General features: G+C 50.5%; 1 protein-coding gene across 1 annotated transcript in view; it reads right to left on the bottom strand.

Annotated features, from left to right (window-relative positions):
- STX8 (syntaxin 8) overlaps positions 1–12,319 on the bottom strand; it is a 55,717-nt gene extending 43,398 nt beyond the window's left edge. The window contains exons 1-4 of the mRNA XM_038742039.1: positions 12,277–12,319; positions 10,935–11,034; positions 8,378–8,472; positions 2,873–2,983 (exon numbers count right to left, since the gene is read on the bottom strand). Of these exons, the coding sequence (XP_038597967.1) occupies positions 2,873–2,983; positions 8,378–8,472; positions 10,935–11,034; positions 12,277–12,293 (323 nt within the window). The 5' untranslated portion in view covers positions 12,294–12,319. The remainder of the gene's footprint in view (positions 1–2,872; positions 2,984–8,377; positions 8,473–10,934; positions 11,035–12,276) is intronic.
- Positions 12,320–12,469: the final 150 nt, after the last annotated feature.

Consider the following 12,469-nt stretch of genomic DNA (forward strand, 5'->3'; position numbering starts at 1 on the left):
TAATTCGTTAAAGGCCCCCAAGCATCTTAGATTCACCAAGCAAGGCTTACTTTAGCCCCAGACCCTTGCCTAGGTTCCCAGCTCTAGGCTGGGGGCTGCACGCCTGAATCTGCAAAATACAAACAAACAAACAAAAAAAACTCCATCAGGTGACCACTGGCTGGGCAACTAACTGGGTGCACCCTTAAGGGTCTGCTGACCCCCTCTGTGCTCCAGGATGCCCCACAGCAGCCACAAGTCAGACGTGGGTGGGCTTTTCGTGAAGTTCTTCGTCTGAATACAAAACAAGGCCCTGGAGTCCCCTGCCACCTGACCAAGGCAGGACACAGGACAACTCTGCCTCCTTTGTCCTGGGGAGGGATGAGCCTCTCAAGGGCCTGGGGACCCTCCGGGTTGGAGGATCATCCAGGTTTGGACCGTCGGCACCTCCATTCCACTCTTCTCTCTCTCTCGTCTCTGTCCCAGGGAGTGCCACTGTTTGCCCGGCCTCAGCAAAAATCACCTGTCTGCAATGGTTCCCATGTCAACCTCTTCTACCCTTTGAGTTTGCGTTCCTTGCCACCAAGAGTCTCTGCTTGGCTACCCTGGCGACCCACCTCAAAATGCCAAAAACTCACCTCCCCTCCCCGTCCCGGTGCTCAGCACACAGGGCTCTGCACATGGAAGTGCTTGATTAAAGCTATCATTTGAATGATTGAGTACCTCATCTTCCCAACCCTCCCTTCCTTTCAACTTTCCCATCTTTTTCAACATGCCCGCTCCAGATACCCAAACCTCGGTTTTGCTTCTGACACTTGGTGGCCCCTGCAGACTGTACGCTTGTGGGCAGGGAATGTGTTTGCTATATTGTACTCTCCCAAGCACTTAGTACAGTGCTCTGCACACAGTAAGCGCTCAATAAATACGATTGACTGACTTACTGATCATTCACCTACCACTGCATCCTGCTGGCTCTTCCTCCACAACATTTCCCAGCTCCGTCCCTTTCTCTCCACCGAATCGGCCTCCTCCCTGGTCCAAACCCTTGTCATCCCACAACTGGGACTATTGTCTCAGCCTCCTTCCTGGACACCCAGCCTCCGGTCTCTCCTCTCCCTCGACCCCAAACTGCTGCCTGGATCAATTTCTTGAAATTTGGCACCCATCTCCCCACTCCTCAAAACTCTCCAATGGCTACCCATCTCCCTCCCTGTCAAGCGGAGACTCCTGACCCTTGGCTTCAAGGTTCTCCACCAACTCTTCCCATTTGCTTCCTGGCAATCTTCACTGGCTACTCCCTAACTTGCCCTCTTGGGCCCTCCCCGCCACCCCCAGACTCCCCATCTAACTTTACCTTGCTCTCAAGTCTCCCATCATGTCCCCTGCCTAGAGTTCCCTCCCCAATTTCAAACCTATCAGACCTCAGTCCTCCACGTCTTTAAGGCCCTCCCGAAATACCAACTCTTCCAGGGACATACCTCAATTGATTTCCACCCTCCCAAGTCACACCCTGAATATGCACTTCTGAATAGGCACCCATTTCGACCACTTACATCAGTATAATTGACCCATGGAATCTTTAATCTACATATGCTTCTTATTTATTCAGATCAATTTCAACTTGCTACTCTTTTGCTACCACCAGTCCTATCCATATCTGTCCTCTGGCTCCCATCAGGAGTCAATAATTCCCACCTGCCTGCCTACCAGAATCCTGCTGCCAGTTGTCCATCTTTTGAGGATGTCAAGAGGCTCTTGATTGGAAAGTTTCCACGAAGCGGTCACCCTTGCTTATAGTCCCCTTCATATTCTTTCTGCACAAACCCCTGTACAATGGAACATGCAGCTTTTTCCACAAACTGTAAAGAAGGATAAGCAATCCAAATACCAAAAGAGGGGCCAAAAGGGGTTGAAATTAAAAAGTGTTTGCTCCAGGGGGAGAGTCAAAAAGATGCCTTCTGCTTCCCTTCCTAGGACCTCCTCCCCATACACACACCATCTAAACCCCACCACTTTCCTTCCTCGCTCAGCCAACCACAACTTAATTCGGGGCGACAAGACAGAACGCGAGCTGGTGCACCGTGGCCTGGCCTGGCCAGCAGAGCCATCACTTGGAATAAAAATTATTAAAACTATTAAAATCACTGAACTCAACTTTTGGAAAAAACGGGGCAGTGCCATTTTCAAAGGATGAAAGCTCACTGAATGGTGACCAAACACAAACAGAAATCAATTTGGGTAATGCCTTCCAAGCCCGTCTGTGGGAACAGCCAATGTGTGATTACTGGGGCAAAAAGGATCATGAATGAAATCATTCACTCTTAGCTGGCTCGGACGCGACGGGGCAGGCGGGCTGGGAGACTGTCAGCTGTCCTGCTAGGGGCACAGAGGGGCAGAACCGGGACAGGAAGTCATTGCTTCTCAGGATGCTCCGTCTCGGAGCAGGAGGGGTCCGGCCCTGCCTCGCAGAATCCAGGAGCATTCACAGAGATGGCCTGGAAGTGGAGCCAAGAAGTCACGGGTCTGGGGCTGCTGACTTTGCCAGTGGAGCATGTGACATTTTCCCAATGTGTTCCACCCAACATAGGCGGCCTCCCCGCCAAACAGCCCCAGCTCAGGGTTCTCCAGAGCAATTTTCACCCCGGCCTGCAAAACTCTCCCTTTGACCCAGTCAACAACAGCACCAATGAGAACAGCTGTTAGCCGAAGGGCCAGTGGTTTGACAGTGTTGAAGCTGCCTCGCAGGGGTCAGTCAGCTCGAATGGTAGCGAGAAGCTTCCCCAGGGACATGCCACGGCATGTGAGGAAGCCCGCTTTTGCCATCTCCAAGAGCAGTCCGCAGGGTGGGAGCAAACACTGGCATCCTCCGAGCCCCAAGAGGGGTCTGTCCTACCTGATCATATCCGGTTCTGCACTCTCTCTCTTATAGGATGCCTGCAGCTGCCTCTCCCGCGTAAGGAGGTCATCAAGCAAGTTCTGTCTTCGGTCTCCTTCAAGCTGGGTGCTGCCGGCATCTCGTTAAGGCCCAGCAGGGGACGGCGACAATGACAGTTTTTAGTAAGTGCCTACTATGGGCTATGCACTGTGTTAAACACTTGAGAAGCAGTGTAGCCTAGTGGAAAGAGTACAGGGCTGGAGGGTCGGGACGCCTGGGATCTAATTCCGCCTCAACCACTTGCCTGCTGTATGATCTTGGGTGAGTTCCTTAACTTCTCTGGGCATCAGCTTCCTCATCTGCAAAATGGGGATTCGATTCCCGTTCCCTTCCCCCAGCAGACTGTGAGCCCCACAGGGAATACATCTGATCCGAGCATACTGCTTCTATCCCAGGACTCTGCAGTTATGAAATAACCAGACAGTGCCTGTGTCAAGGACATTAAGAGGCCAGTGGGCCCCTTCAGATCTAAGGCTCAAGCCGCCTACCCATTTCTTGCCCACCATTCATATAAAAGGCTGGAGACAGGGGCACATTACTATCTGACACCCCCTCCACCGACACCCAAACACAAGGATACATACGGCCAAAAAACCAAGGCCCAACTGCCTTTGCTGCAGATATTTGTTCTCTGACAAACATAAGCTCTTTGAGCTCTCCATTCTGGGCAGACATGCAAAATCTGCCCCAGGGGCAAGTACTCGTTCCAGCTGCTGGGCCTTCTTACTCTATCTCGTTTAACAATCAAGAGGCAATGTGGCCTAGTGGAAAAAGCATAGGACTAGGCATCAGGAGACAGGGTCTCACGTGTACATATCTGAAATTTATTTATTTATATTAATGTCTGTCTCCTCCTGTAGATTGTAAGCTCGTCGTGGGCAGGGAATGTCAGTTGTGTTGTTATACTTTACTCTCCCAAGGGCTTAGTACAGTGCTCTGCACACAGTAAGCACTCAATAAATATGTTTGCCTGACTGGCAGACTGACTCACTTCCTTTGAGGAGGTCCAGAGCCTGAAGAGAAGAAGGCCCTCTTCGCCAATGATAGCCGAAGTTGCTCTGCTGTGGAAATGACCTTGTTGCGTTTGAAGGGTTGATAAAGCAACCATTTTAGACCACTTGTTACTGTTTAGAAACTGGGATGCTGTTCTTGCTCTCTTTGAAAACTGGCTTGCCTCTGGCCAGGATGGTGTGCCTGTGCAATCTTGGGAGGAGAAGTCACCAGCAAAATGAATTCAAGAGCGGTAGAAACCCAGCCATCCCTACTAGAAACCTGGCAGCAGGTGGGGGGTTTTATGGGGGAAGATGCCAAAGAAGGAAAACTGTGTACCTGTTCCTGAGTCAAGAACAGGACAGCAGATCTCTGATCTTGGAGCTCAGGATGGGACTCTACTGGGGGAAAAGGGGAGCGTCCAAACTCAAACGTCCACCCACCTAGGTCTTCTGCTCCGACAGGGTGCTTGGACGGTCCCGTTCATGGTCACCCTCCTGGACAATCTCCTTCCCTCCCTGACTCTCCCTCTTCCTCTCTTCTCCGCCTCCAACTTTCCACCTAGTGACCCAGAACAGACCACTTGTCAATTAATTTATTCAAACCCCTCTGGAACCTACTGATATTGTCCAACGGCACAACTTCCCATGGGAACGCAGGCCACTTCTTTAAAAAACACTTGGATGGGAAAAACACTTCCTTTGGTTTGCGTTAAACCCTTCACTTATTCATTCAGCCGTATTTATTGAGCATTTACTGTGTGCAGAGCACTGTACTAAGCACTTGGGAGAGTACAATATAACAACAGACACATTCCCTGCCCAGAATGAGCTCAAAGTCTAGAAGGGGAGACAAACATTAATATACATAAATAAATAAATAACCCTGTTCCCTTCAAGCTTTAGTGGATGTCCCCTCAAGTTGGTGAGGGATTGGGAAAACAACTACTGGTTTACCTGCCCATCTCCTTCACACTTTTGCAATTTACTGAGAGCTTACGCCATCAGCAAACGGATGGTAAGTCTGACCAAACACACTCCTCTTGGATTTGCACACTTTAATAATGTTCCTGGTCAGACTTTGGGAATTGGCTGAAAAGGATAAGCCTCTCACTCCAGATAGACAAACTGAAGTTTCTAGAATCTACTGGTCATCCCACAGCTCTTCTGGCCCTTCCCCAGAATCAATCATATTCATTGAGCACTTATGGTGTGCAGAAGACTGTACTAAGCACTTGGGAGAGTACAATATAACAAAGTTGATAGATATGCTCCCACCCACAAGGAGCTTACAGTGCAGGGGGATTCTGACCCTCTTCCATCTCATTGTCCATGGTGTTCCAGGAGCATGTGGCTCCTGCAGGATCTCTATGTGGACTGCACTGGGCCTTTGTTGTCCTTTCAATCCCCTCCTGATGACACCCAGGGTTCAGATGGCCTTTCTCACCATCTCACACACTGAACTGGTGACTTTGTCCCCACCAAAGCCCATCTACTCAACTCTATGAGGTCATGCTGTAGCTTCTCCCCACCTGCCCAGCATCATCATCATCATCATCAATCGTATTTATTGAGCGCTTACTATGTGCAGAGCACTGTACTAAGCGCTTGGGAAGTACAAATTGGCAACATATAAAGACAGTCCCTACCCAACAGTGGGCTCACAGCCTAACACAACCCAGCCTTACACACCCATGGAGAGTTTATTGTCAATGGCCAAACAGAGCTCTCACTGTGCACTCCCTCTGCCAGATGACTTATGAAGAGGTTTAAAAAAAGCAATCTCTTCTAGGTCCTTGGGAGGCCAGACCATGTATATCGCTCTATCCTGAGAAGTGGCTGTTTATCCCTATTCTTTGTGGCCTGGTTTCTATCAGCCCATTCTCCCCAATCCCTTAAAACTCAGTGTTTTTAAAAATCTGTGAGGTGGAACTTTGATGCCTTTCCCATTGGCTCTCCTCTATCAACATGCTTACTGACCCTTCAAAGAACTCCAGCAGGTCACTGGAGCATGGTGGCTTCTTTCAGCTCAGTTGTCTGTCCCTCGCAAGTGTAACTGTTTACTGACCCTAAGCTTGATTCATCATTCTCATTCAACAGACTCTAATTTCCAGGATCACCTTTGGAACCCCTCTCTCGGACAGAAGCTACATCAGCAATCGACCTGTCAGTTCCTACTCAGTGGCCACTTAAAACAATAGGTCACAAATTATTTGACTTCCTCTCCAAGGTCCTTCAGTACTCTTGCAGGGGGTGGGGAAGAAGGGGGAATGCCATCTGTTTGCTGATTGCATAAGTGCTCAATAAATACCATTCACTGATTGATGGACTGATTGACCTAGATAATCAATTTGGTATCCCAGAGAGTTCATGCCAGGTAGATCCAGGTCCTCTGCCATCTGCTACACAAACAATCTCAGTGGGAATCCCTCTAATGCCTTCCTCAGGAAAAAACCAACTAATTATTTTGCTGAAACATTTGATTGTCTGCTTTCCACCACTGAATGCAACTTTTACTTCATGATTGCTAAATGGCTTCGCTGATTCCTCACTAGATATCCCCTTCAGATGCACCTGAAGAATGTTTACTCAATACCTAGCCAGCCCTTGCAAGGTTTTCTTCCAACTCATGGCCACCTAATTTTCTAGTTGCCCGTGAACTGACACTCCTGACCACCTTTCCTATTCTCTTCACTCAAGAGAGATTCCCCTTTTTGAATGGATGACACTTGCCCTCTGCTGATCTCCTTTACCCCATCAGTTAGCCAAACAGGGCTTCTACTTGATTGCTTGTTTTGTTTTGTTTTAGTTGGGCCTCTAAGAGATTCTTTTTTTTAACAGTCCACCCACCTTCTAGTAAGTCACTTGTTTTGTTAGTTTCTCCTTTCGGTTCCTCTTCTAAAATTCTGCATTCCCACGTGTTTGGGTTTTTTGCATGGCCATTAAATTTGTTGGAGTTGTTATTATCTGCACCACAAAGTGGCCTTCCCACTTACTTGTCCTGTGGAAGGACCTGTCTACTGCTCAGAATACAATCCAAATGCCTTGCTTTGTGGGGCAGAAAAGTCCTTTGTCCTAGCTCAGAACCTCGCTTCTACTTCTCCTCCTGATAAGTTGCTCAGTCACCCTAAGAGGGTAGTTGACCTCCCCCATCATTGTCCCGTCCCAATTTTTCCCAGGAAGCCTCCCTTTCCCTGGAAGGAGGGTTATAGCGGGGCCCAAAGCTGAGCATCACATGCTGTTGACAAAACAGACTCAAAGGGTCAAGAGCCATCAAGGGCCAGGTTGCCTGTTGGGAAACAGGAGAAAGAAGCCAAGAGGCTTTAACCCTACCGTGAGCTCTGAGCCATCAGGAACCTACTTGTTCACCTCACTTTCAGTGGCTGGGCCTGTTTAGGTAGGGCATTTTTCAGAGAAACATGAGGGTAAACTGGACCCCAAACCCGGCATGTGGTTGTGTGTATAATAATAATAATAATAATGGCATTTGTTAAGCGCTTACTATGTGCAAAGCACTGTTCTAAGTACTGGGGAAGATACAAGGTGATCAGGTTGTCCCACGTGGGGCTCACAGTCTTCATTCCCATTTTACAGATGAGGTAACTGAGGCACAGAGAAGTTAAGTGACTTGCCCAAAGTCACACGGCTGACAACTGGCGGAGCCAGGACTCCCAAGCCTGGGGTCCTTCCATTAAGCCACGCTGCTTCTCTATAAAGCCAGGTTCCACCAAGATTTGAACTCTGATCGCTGGATTCAGAGTCCAGGGTGCTAACCATTTCATCATGGAACCAGTTGTATGAGAAAAGAGTGGAGGAATGCCTTTTCTCCGTGTCCCGTTTCAGAGAGCAGAACCGGCGATCAATCTGAGATCCTTAGCTCTTGGAAGACCAAGGAGCGAGAGTGGGATCTTGGGCCTGGACTGTGGCCTCTGGGCTCCAGGCTAGGAGCCCCACCAACACCAGGCCAATCAGTTTCCCTCCAGCAGTTCTCCCCTAACCTGCACCCGACCTCCCTCCCCTTTTTTGCTCAACAGGCAGACCTCAAGCCTGCCCTCCACAGCCACGGTTCTTTAACAATAACACCCCAAGGCCCTTGCTGAAAACGGGGAGCTGGTTCTTTCATTGGCGGCATCTGGGCCTTTTCTCTCAAATCAACCTCCCTGTGAGTTCAGTTTAAATGTGGCTTTGGAGATCACGTTTTCCAAAGTTCAGTAGGTATATGGGATGGATGCTGGACAAACGTGGGTCCTCTGAACTGGGACTGGGGACAGTGAAGGAAGATTTATTTCCTTGAGCACTTTAGTGTTAGGCCAGAACATTTGTAGCTCCTCACACACCCACTGCCCACTGGGAAACCGGGGCTACCCCAAGCTGGGGACTGTCGGGGTGGCCCACCTCTCCCTCCAATTAGCCTGCTCGGCTTTTGATTCCATGAACCCAAGAGAGATGGCAGAAATATCATTGGCAAGGATACATCTGGTGCGAGGAGCTGGCTCTCAGCAACGAGTCCCTCAGCAGGGCAATCTTCTCCTTCAGATTCTGCAATGAGGCTCTGATTGCCACGTTGAGCTGAAAAGAAGAGAAACTGTTTTTCCAGTTTGTGTGGTTGCATGACTAGATACGAGCCAAAGTCATTCAAATGCTCCCAAACCAGGGTCCTCCCACCGCTCTCTCAAGAGACAACCCTGTGGAGCTCCCAGCCCAGAATGGTGGGTTTTAATGGAAGGGGCTTTCAAGAGAGGGTTCTATCTGAGCGAGAATTTCCTCCAGGTGCACCTGGAGCTCAACCTCCACTAGAGCCCTGAACTCCTTGCACAACAGGGACTGTGTCCAACCTACTTGTATCTACCCCAGCACTTAGAACAATGCTTGACACATAGCAAGTGCTTAACAAATACTATAATAAAAAGTCTAGAGGAGCTGAGCCCCCACCCCACTCCTCCTCCACCCCCAGCAACTCCCACCCACCCCAGGCCCCGGTCCAGCCAGGAAGCCAGAGGCAGGAGAGCCTCCCTTTTCTGGGCCAGGCCAGTGGAAGGACCCTCAAGAGACAGAAATGGACGACCCCGCTTTCCACCTCCCTGCTACCTGGTTGCCGCTTGGGCTGATGAGACCCTCATGTATGACCCCTAAGCACCTACAACCCTGGAGCTTCAGAAATGTTTGGGTGTCAACACCATTACCAGCAGATTGGCAGTGGTGCAACTGTCAGCCGGGGAACTCCCAGCCTCCAGCAATGGCACGGCTTCCATTGAAATGGATCAGACCCCCTACCCTGGAGCAGAGGAGCCATAGGAGGATAGACCAGGTCGGACACTGGACCACCTAGGGTGGGCCCAGGCAACGTCCCAGGCCAGATGGCCCCAGAAACATGCCACGGCTGAGGCAAGCATCCCCCCAGCTGCTGCTGGGGTCCAGTGTGTGGCCAGGAGGGAGAAGCTGAGGGTGGAAGGGCAGTCGCTCCCGAGCTTTGAACACATGGAGATTTAAAAGGGGAGGACCTCCAGTTTGAGGGAACAGCATGCTTGCAGGGTCATCGGCAGGACAGTGGTCATAAGTAACTATTAGCTCAATATGGGCAGGGAGGTTGTCCGTTAATTCAGTTGCATTTACTCTCCCAAGTGCTTAGTATGGTGCTCTGCAGATAGTAAATGCTCAACAAATAATATTGATTTATTGATGTAAAATGAAAAGAGCTGGTAAGGAGCCTTGAAGCCACTGGGAGATTGAAAACTCCTTCAGGGTAAGGAACGTATCCACCAAGTTCATTGCATTGTACTCTCCCAAACACTCAGCATGGTGCTTTGCACACAGTAAGCAATAATAATAATAATAATAACAATAATGATGGTATTTGTTAAGCGCGTAGTATGTACAAAGCACTGTTCTAAGCACTGGGGAGGTTACAAGGTGATCAGGTTGTCCCATGGGGGGCTCACAGTTTCAATCCCCATTTTACAGATGAGGTAACTGAGGCACAGAGAAGTTAAGTGACTTGCCCAAAGCCACACAGCTGACAGTTGGCAGAGCCAGGATTTGAACCCATGACCTCTGACTCCAAAGCTTGTGCTCTTTCCACTGAGCCACGCTGCTTCTCTAATCAAAGTGTGCCAAGAAGATTTTTTTAGGGCAAAAGCGGGTACAATAGACTGAAGGGTGGAGAGGCTGAGGACTGAGAGACCCACAGGGAGGCAGAAATAGCAATCTAATAATGACACGATGAGAGTCTGAATCAGGATAGTAGGTTGTTGGACAGAGAAGAGGGAAGGATCTGGAATTATTGTAGAGGAGGAACCAGCAGGATTTAGCAGTCAATCAATGTGAGTGCTGAAAGACAGAGAGGTGTTGAGAACGACCACAATGCTGCAGGCTTCCTGGATTGGGAGGGTGGTGGTGGTGGTGTTATCAGAGATCGGAAAGGTAGGAGGTAGAGGAGTGAGTTTAGGAATGCTGATGAGAAGTGAAATTTTAAACACGCTAAGTTTGAGGGGTAGGCAGGATGATTTCTTGTGATGACCTGGAGGTAAGAAATTTGAAAGGCAGGATTATAGAGGGAGTGAGAGGTAGATTCGGAAGTAATCCTTTAATTCTTCTTTATTACATTAGTTACGCAGTTTCTTTGGTACTAAGCATTGGAAAAGCACACTGATATTGCAGGAAGCAAATCAGACTTTGCCCTGGTCCACAGAGGCCTCTTGATCTAAAAGCACGTAGAAAGGGGAGAAACTGGCAACAGACACACAAAACAATAACACAATAAAAATCACAAAATCAACAATAGCTGCTGTGCATCATTGCTGGATGGGACAGTTTCCAAGGTCCTCGGCTCTCCTGGTGGGCAGGGTCACTGCCACTGGGCAGAGTGACCCCCAGTACTCTCTGCCCGGACCACCAAGTAGCCCATAGCATCCCCTGGATCTGGGGACCACCGTGCTCCTGCCTCCTCTCCCCAGCCAGGCCTCATATTTGTGACCAGTTTCAGGGCTGGGTCAGCAGGCCAGACTCAGAGATCAGGCCCCTCCCAAAGATACCTTGGCTGTGCTTTCTCCACTTCTTTCCCACTGGTTTCGTTGCTGGATTTTCTCGGCAATCTCTTGGGCGATGTAACAAGTGGAATCATATGTGGACAGCCTGGATCAGAACAGGGGACGGCACACGTCAGACTTGTAAAATAACTTTTTATGTTATCCCATTTCCATTCTCTCTCTGAATCCGGGCTGGGGTGGTTTCTAAGTCTTAACTCACCGGCTGGGGAGAGGAAGGAGGGCTTGCTACTACCTCCAGGCCGCACTGCCTGGAGGCCCGATCACTTTGGGGAAGGGGTAGGCGGTGGCCACACGATGGGGAAGTACAGTTGACTAGGGAAGGGAAATCCCAAGCCTCAGAGCCCCGTGCTGCCCGGCACTAGTCGGGGAGTGGGAAAGAGGGAGTCGTGTTGCCTGCTGCCTTGTACTCCCACTGGCTGCTTTTCCTCGAGCGGCGGCAGCCCGGCCTGCCCCTGAGCCGCCTCCCCACACTCACTTTTCCAGTTCATGGGAAACAGCCGGGAGAATCAATCAATCAATCAATCGTATTTATTGAGCGCTTACTGTGTGCAGAGCACTGTACTAAGCGCTTGGGAAGTACAAGTTGGCAACATATAGAGAGAGTCCCTACACAACAGTGGGCTCACAATCTAAAAGAACTGGGGGGAGGTTGGGCCTGGGGGTGGTCGGGCAGGGTGGGGCGGTCAGGCTGCTGGGGTGGGTCCGTCTGCAGTTAGACTTGAGACTTAGACCTTTTGGACTGTGAGCCCACTGTTGGGTAGGGACTTCCCAAGCGCTTAATACAGTGCTCTGCACACAGTAAGCGCTCAATAAATACGATTGATTGATTGATTGATTAGACTAGGGGGGCTGGTCGGGCTGAGGCGGTGGTTGGGCTTGGAGAATTGAGAGAGGTCGGGCAGGGGGAGTAGATCGGCCAGTAGTCTGTGTCTGGGCGGTAGGACTGGGGAAGAAGTCTCAGAGGATGGAGGGGGCAGTCGGCCTAGGGGAGGAATCTCTGAGGCGGGTAGGGGGGAGGTCGGGCTGGAGGGGCCGGGTTAGGGGAGTAGTCTCTGAGCAGAAGGGGGGGCCGGTCCCGCCAGTGCCAACCCGACTCCGCCACATGTCTGCTGTGTGACCTTGGGCAAGTCACTTAACTTCTCTGAGCCTCAGTTATCTCATCTGTAAAATGGGGATTAAGACTGTGAGCCCCACGTGGGTCAACTTGATCACCTTGTATCCCCCCCAGCGCTTAGAAGAGTGCTCTGCACATAGTAAGCGCTTAACAAATGCCATCATTATCATTATTATTATTCCGCCGGGCTCCCCGCGGGACTCGAGGTCTCACCAGGGGTCCGGCGCCATGGCACCGGTCTCCCGGTCTCCCGGTCTCCCGGTCGGGTCGGATCCTGTCGGGTCCGGTGAGGCGGCGGGCTCTGCAGGCCCGGCACTTCCTGCTTGCGTCAGCTGACTAACGCGCGCCGTGAGACTCGGAGAAGGAGGCGGGGCCCGCGGGGCGGCCGCCGCTGCCTCTCCCACCG

The sequence above is a fragment of the Tachyglossus aculeatus genome, unplaced genomic scaffold, assembly GCF_015852505.1.
Source record: "Tachyglossus aculeatus isolate mTacAcu1 unplaced genomic scaffold, mTacAcu1.pri SUPER_34, whole genome shotgun sequence".
NCBI lineage: Eukaryota > Metazoa > Chordata > Mammalia > Monotremata > Tachyglossidae > Tachyglossus > Tachyglossus aculeatus.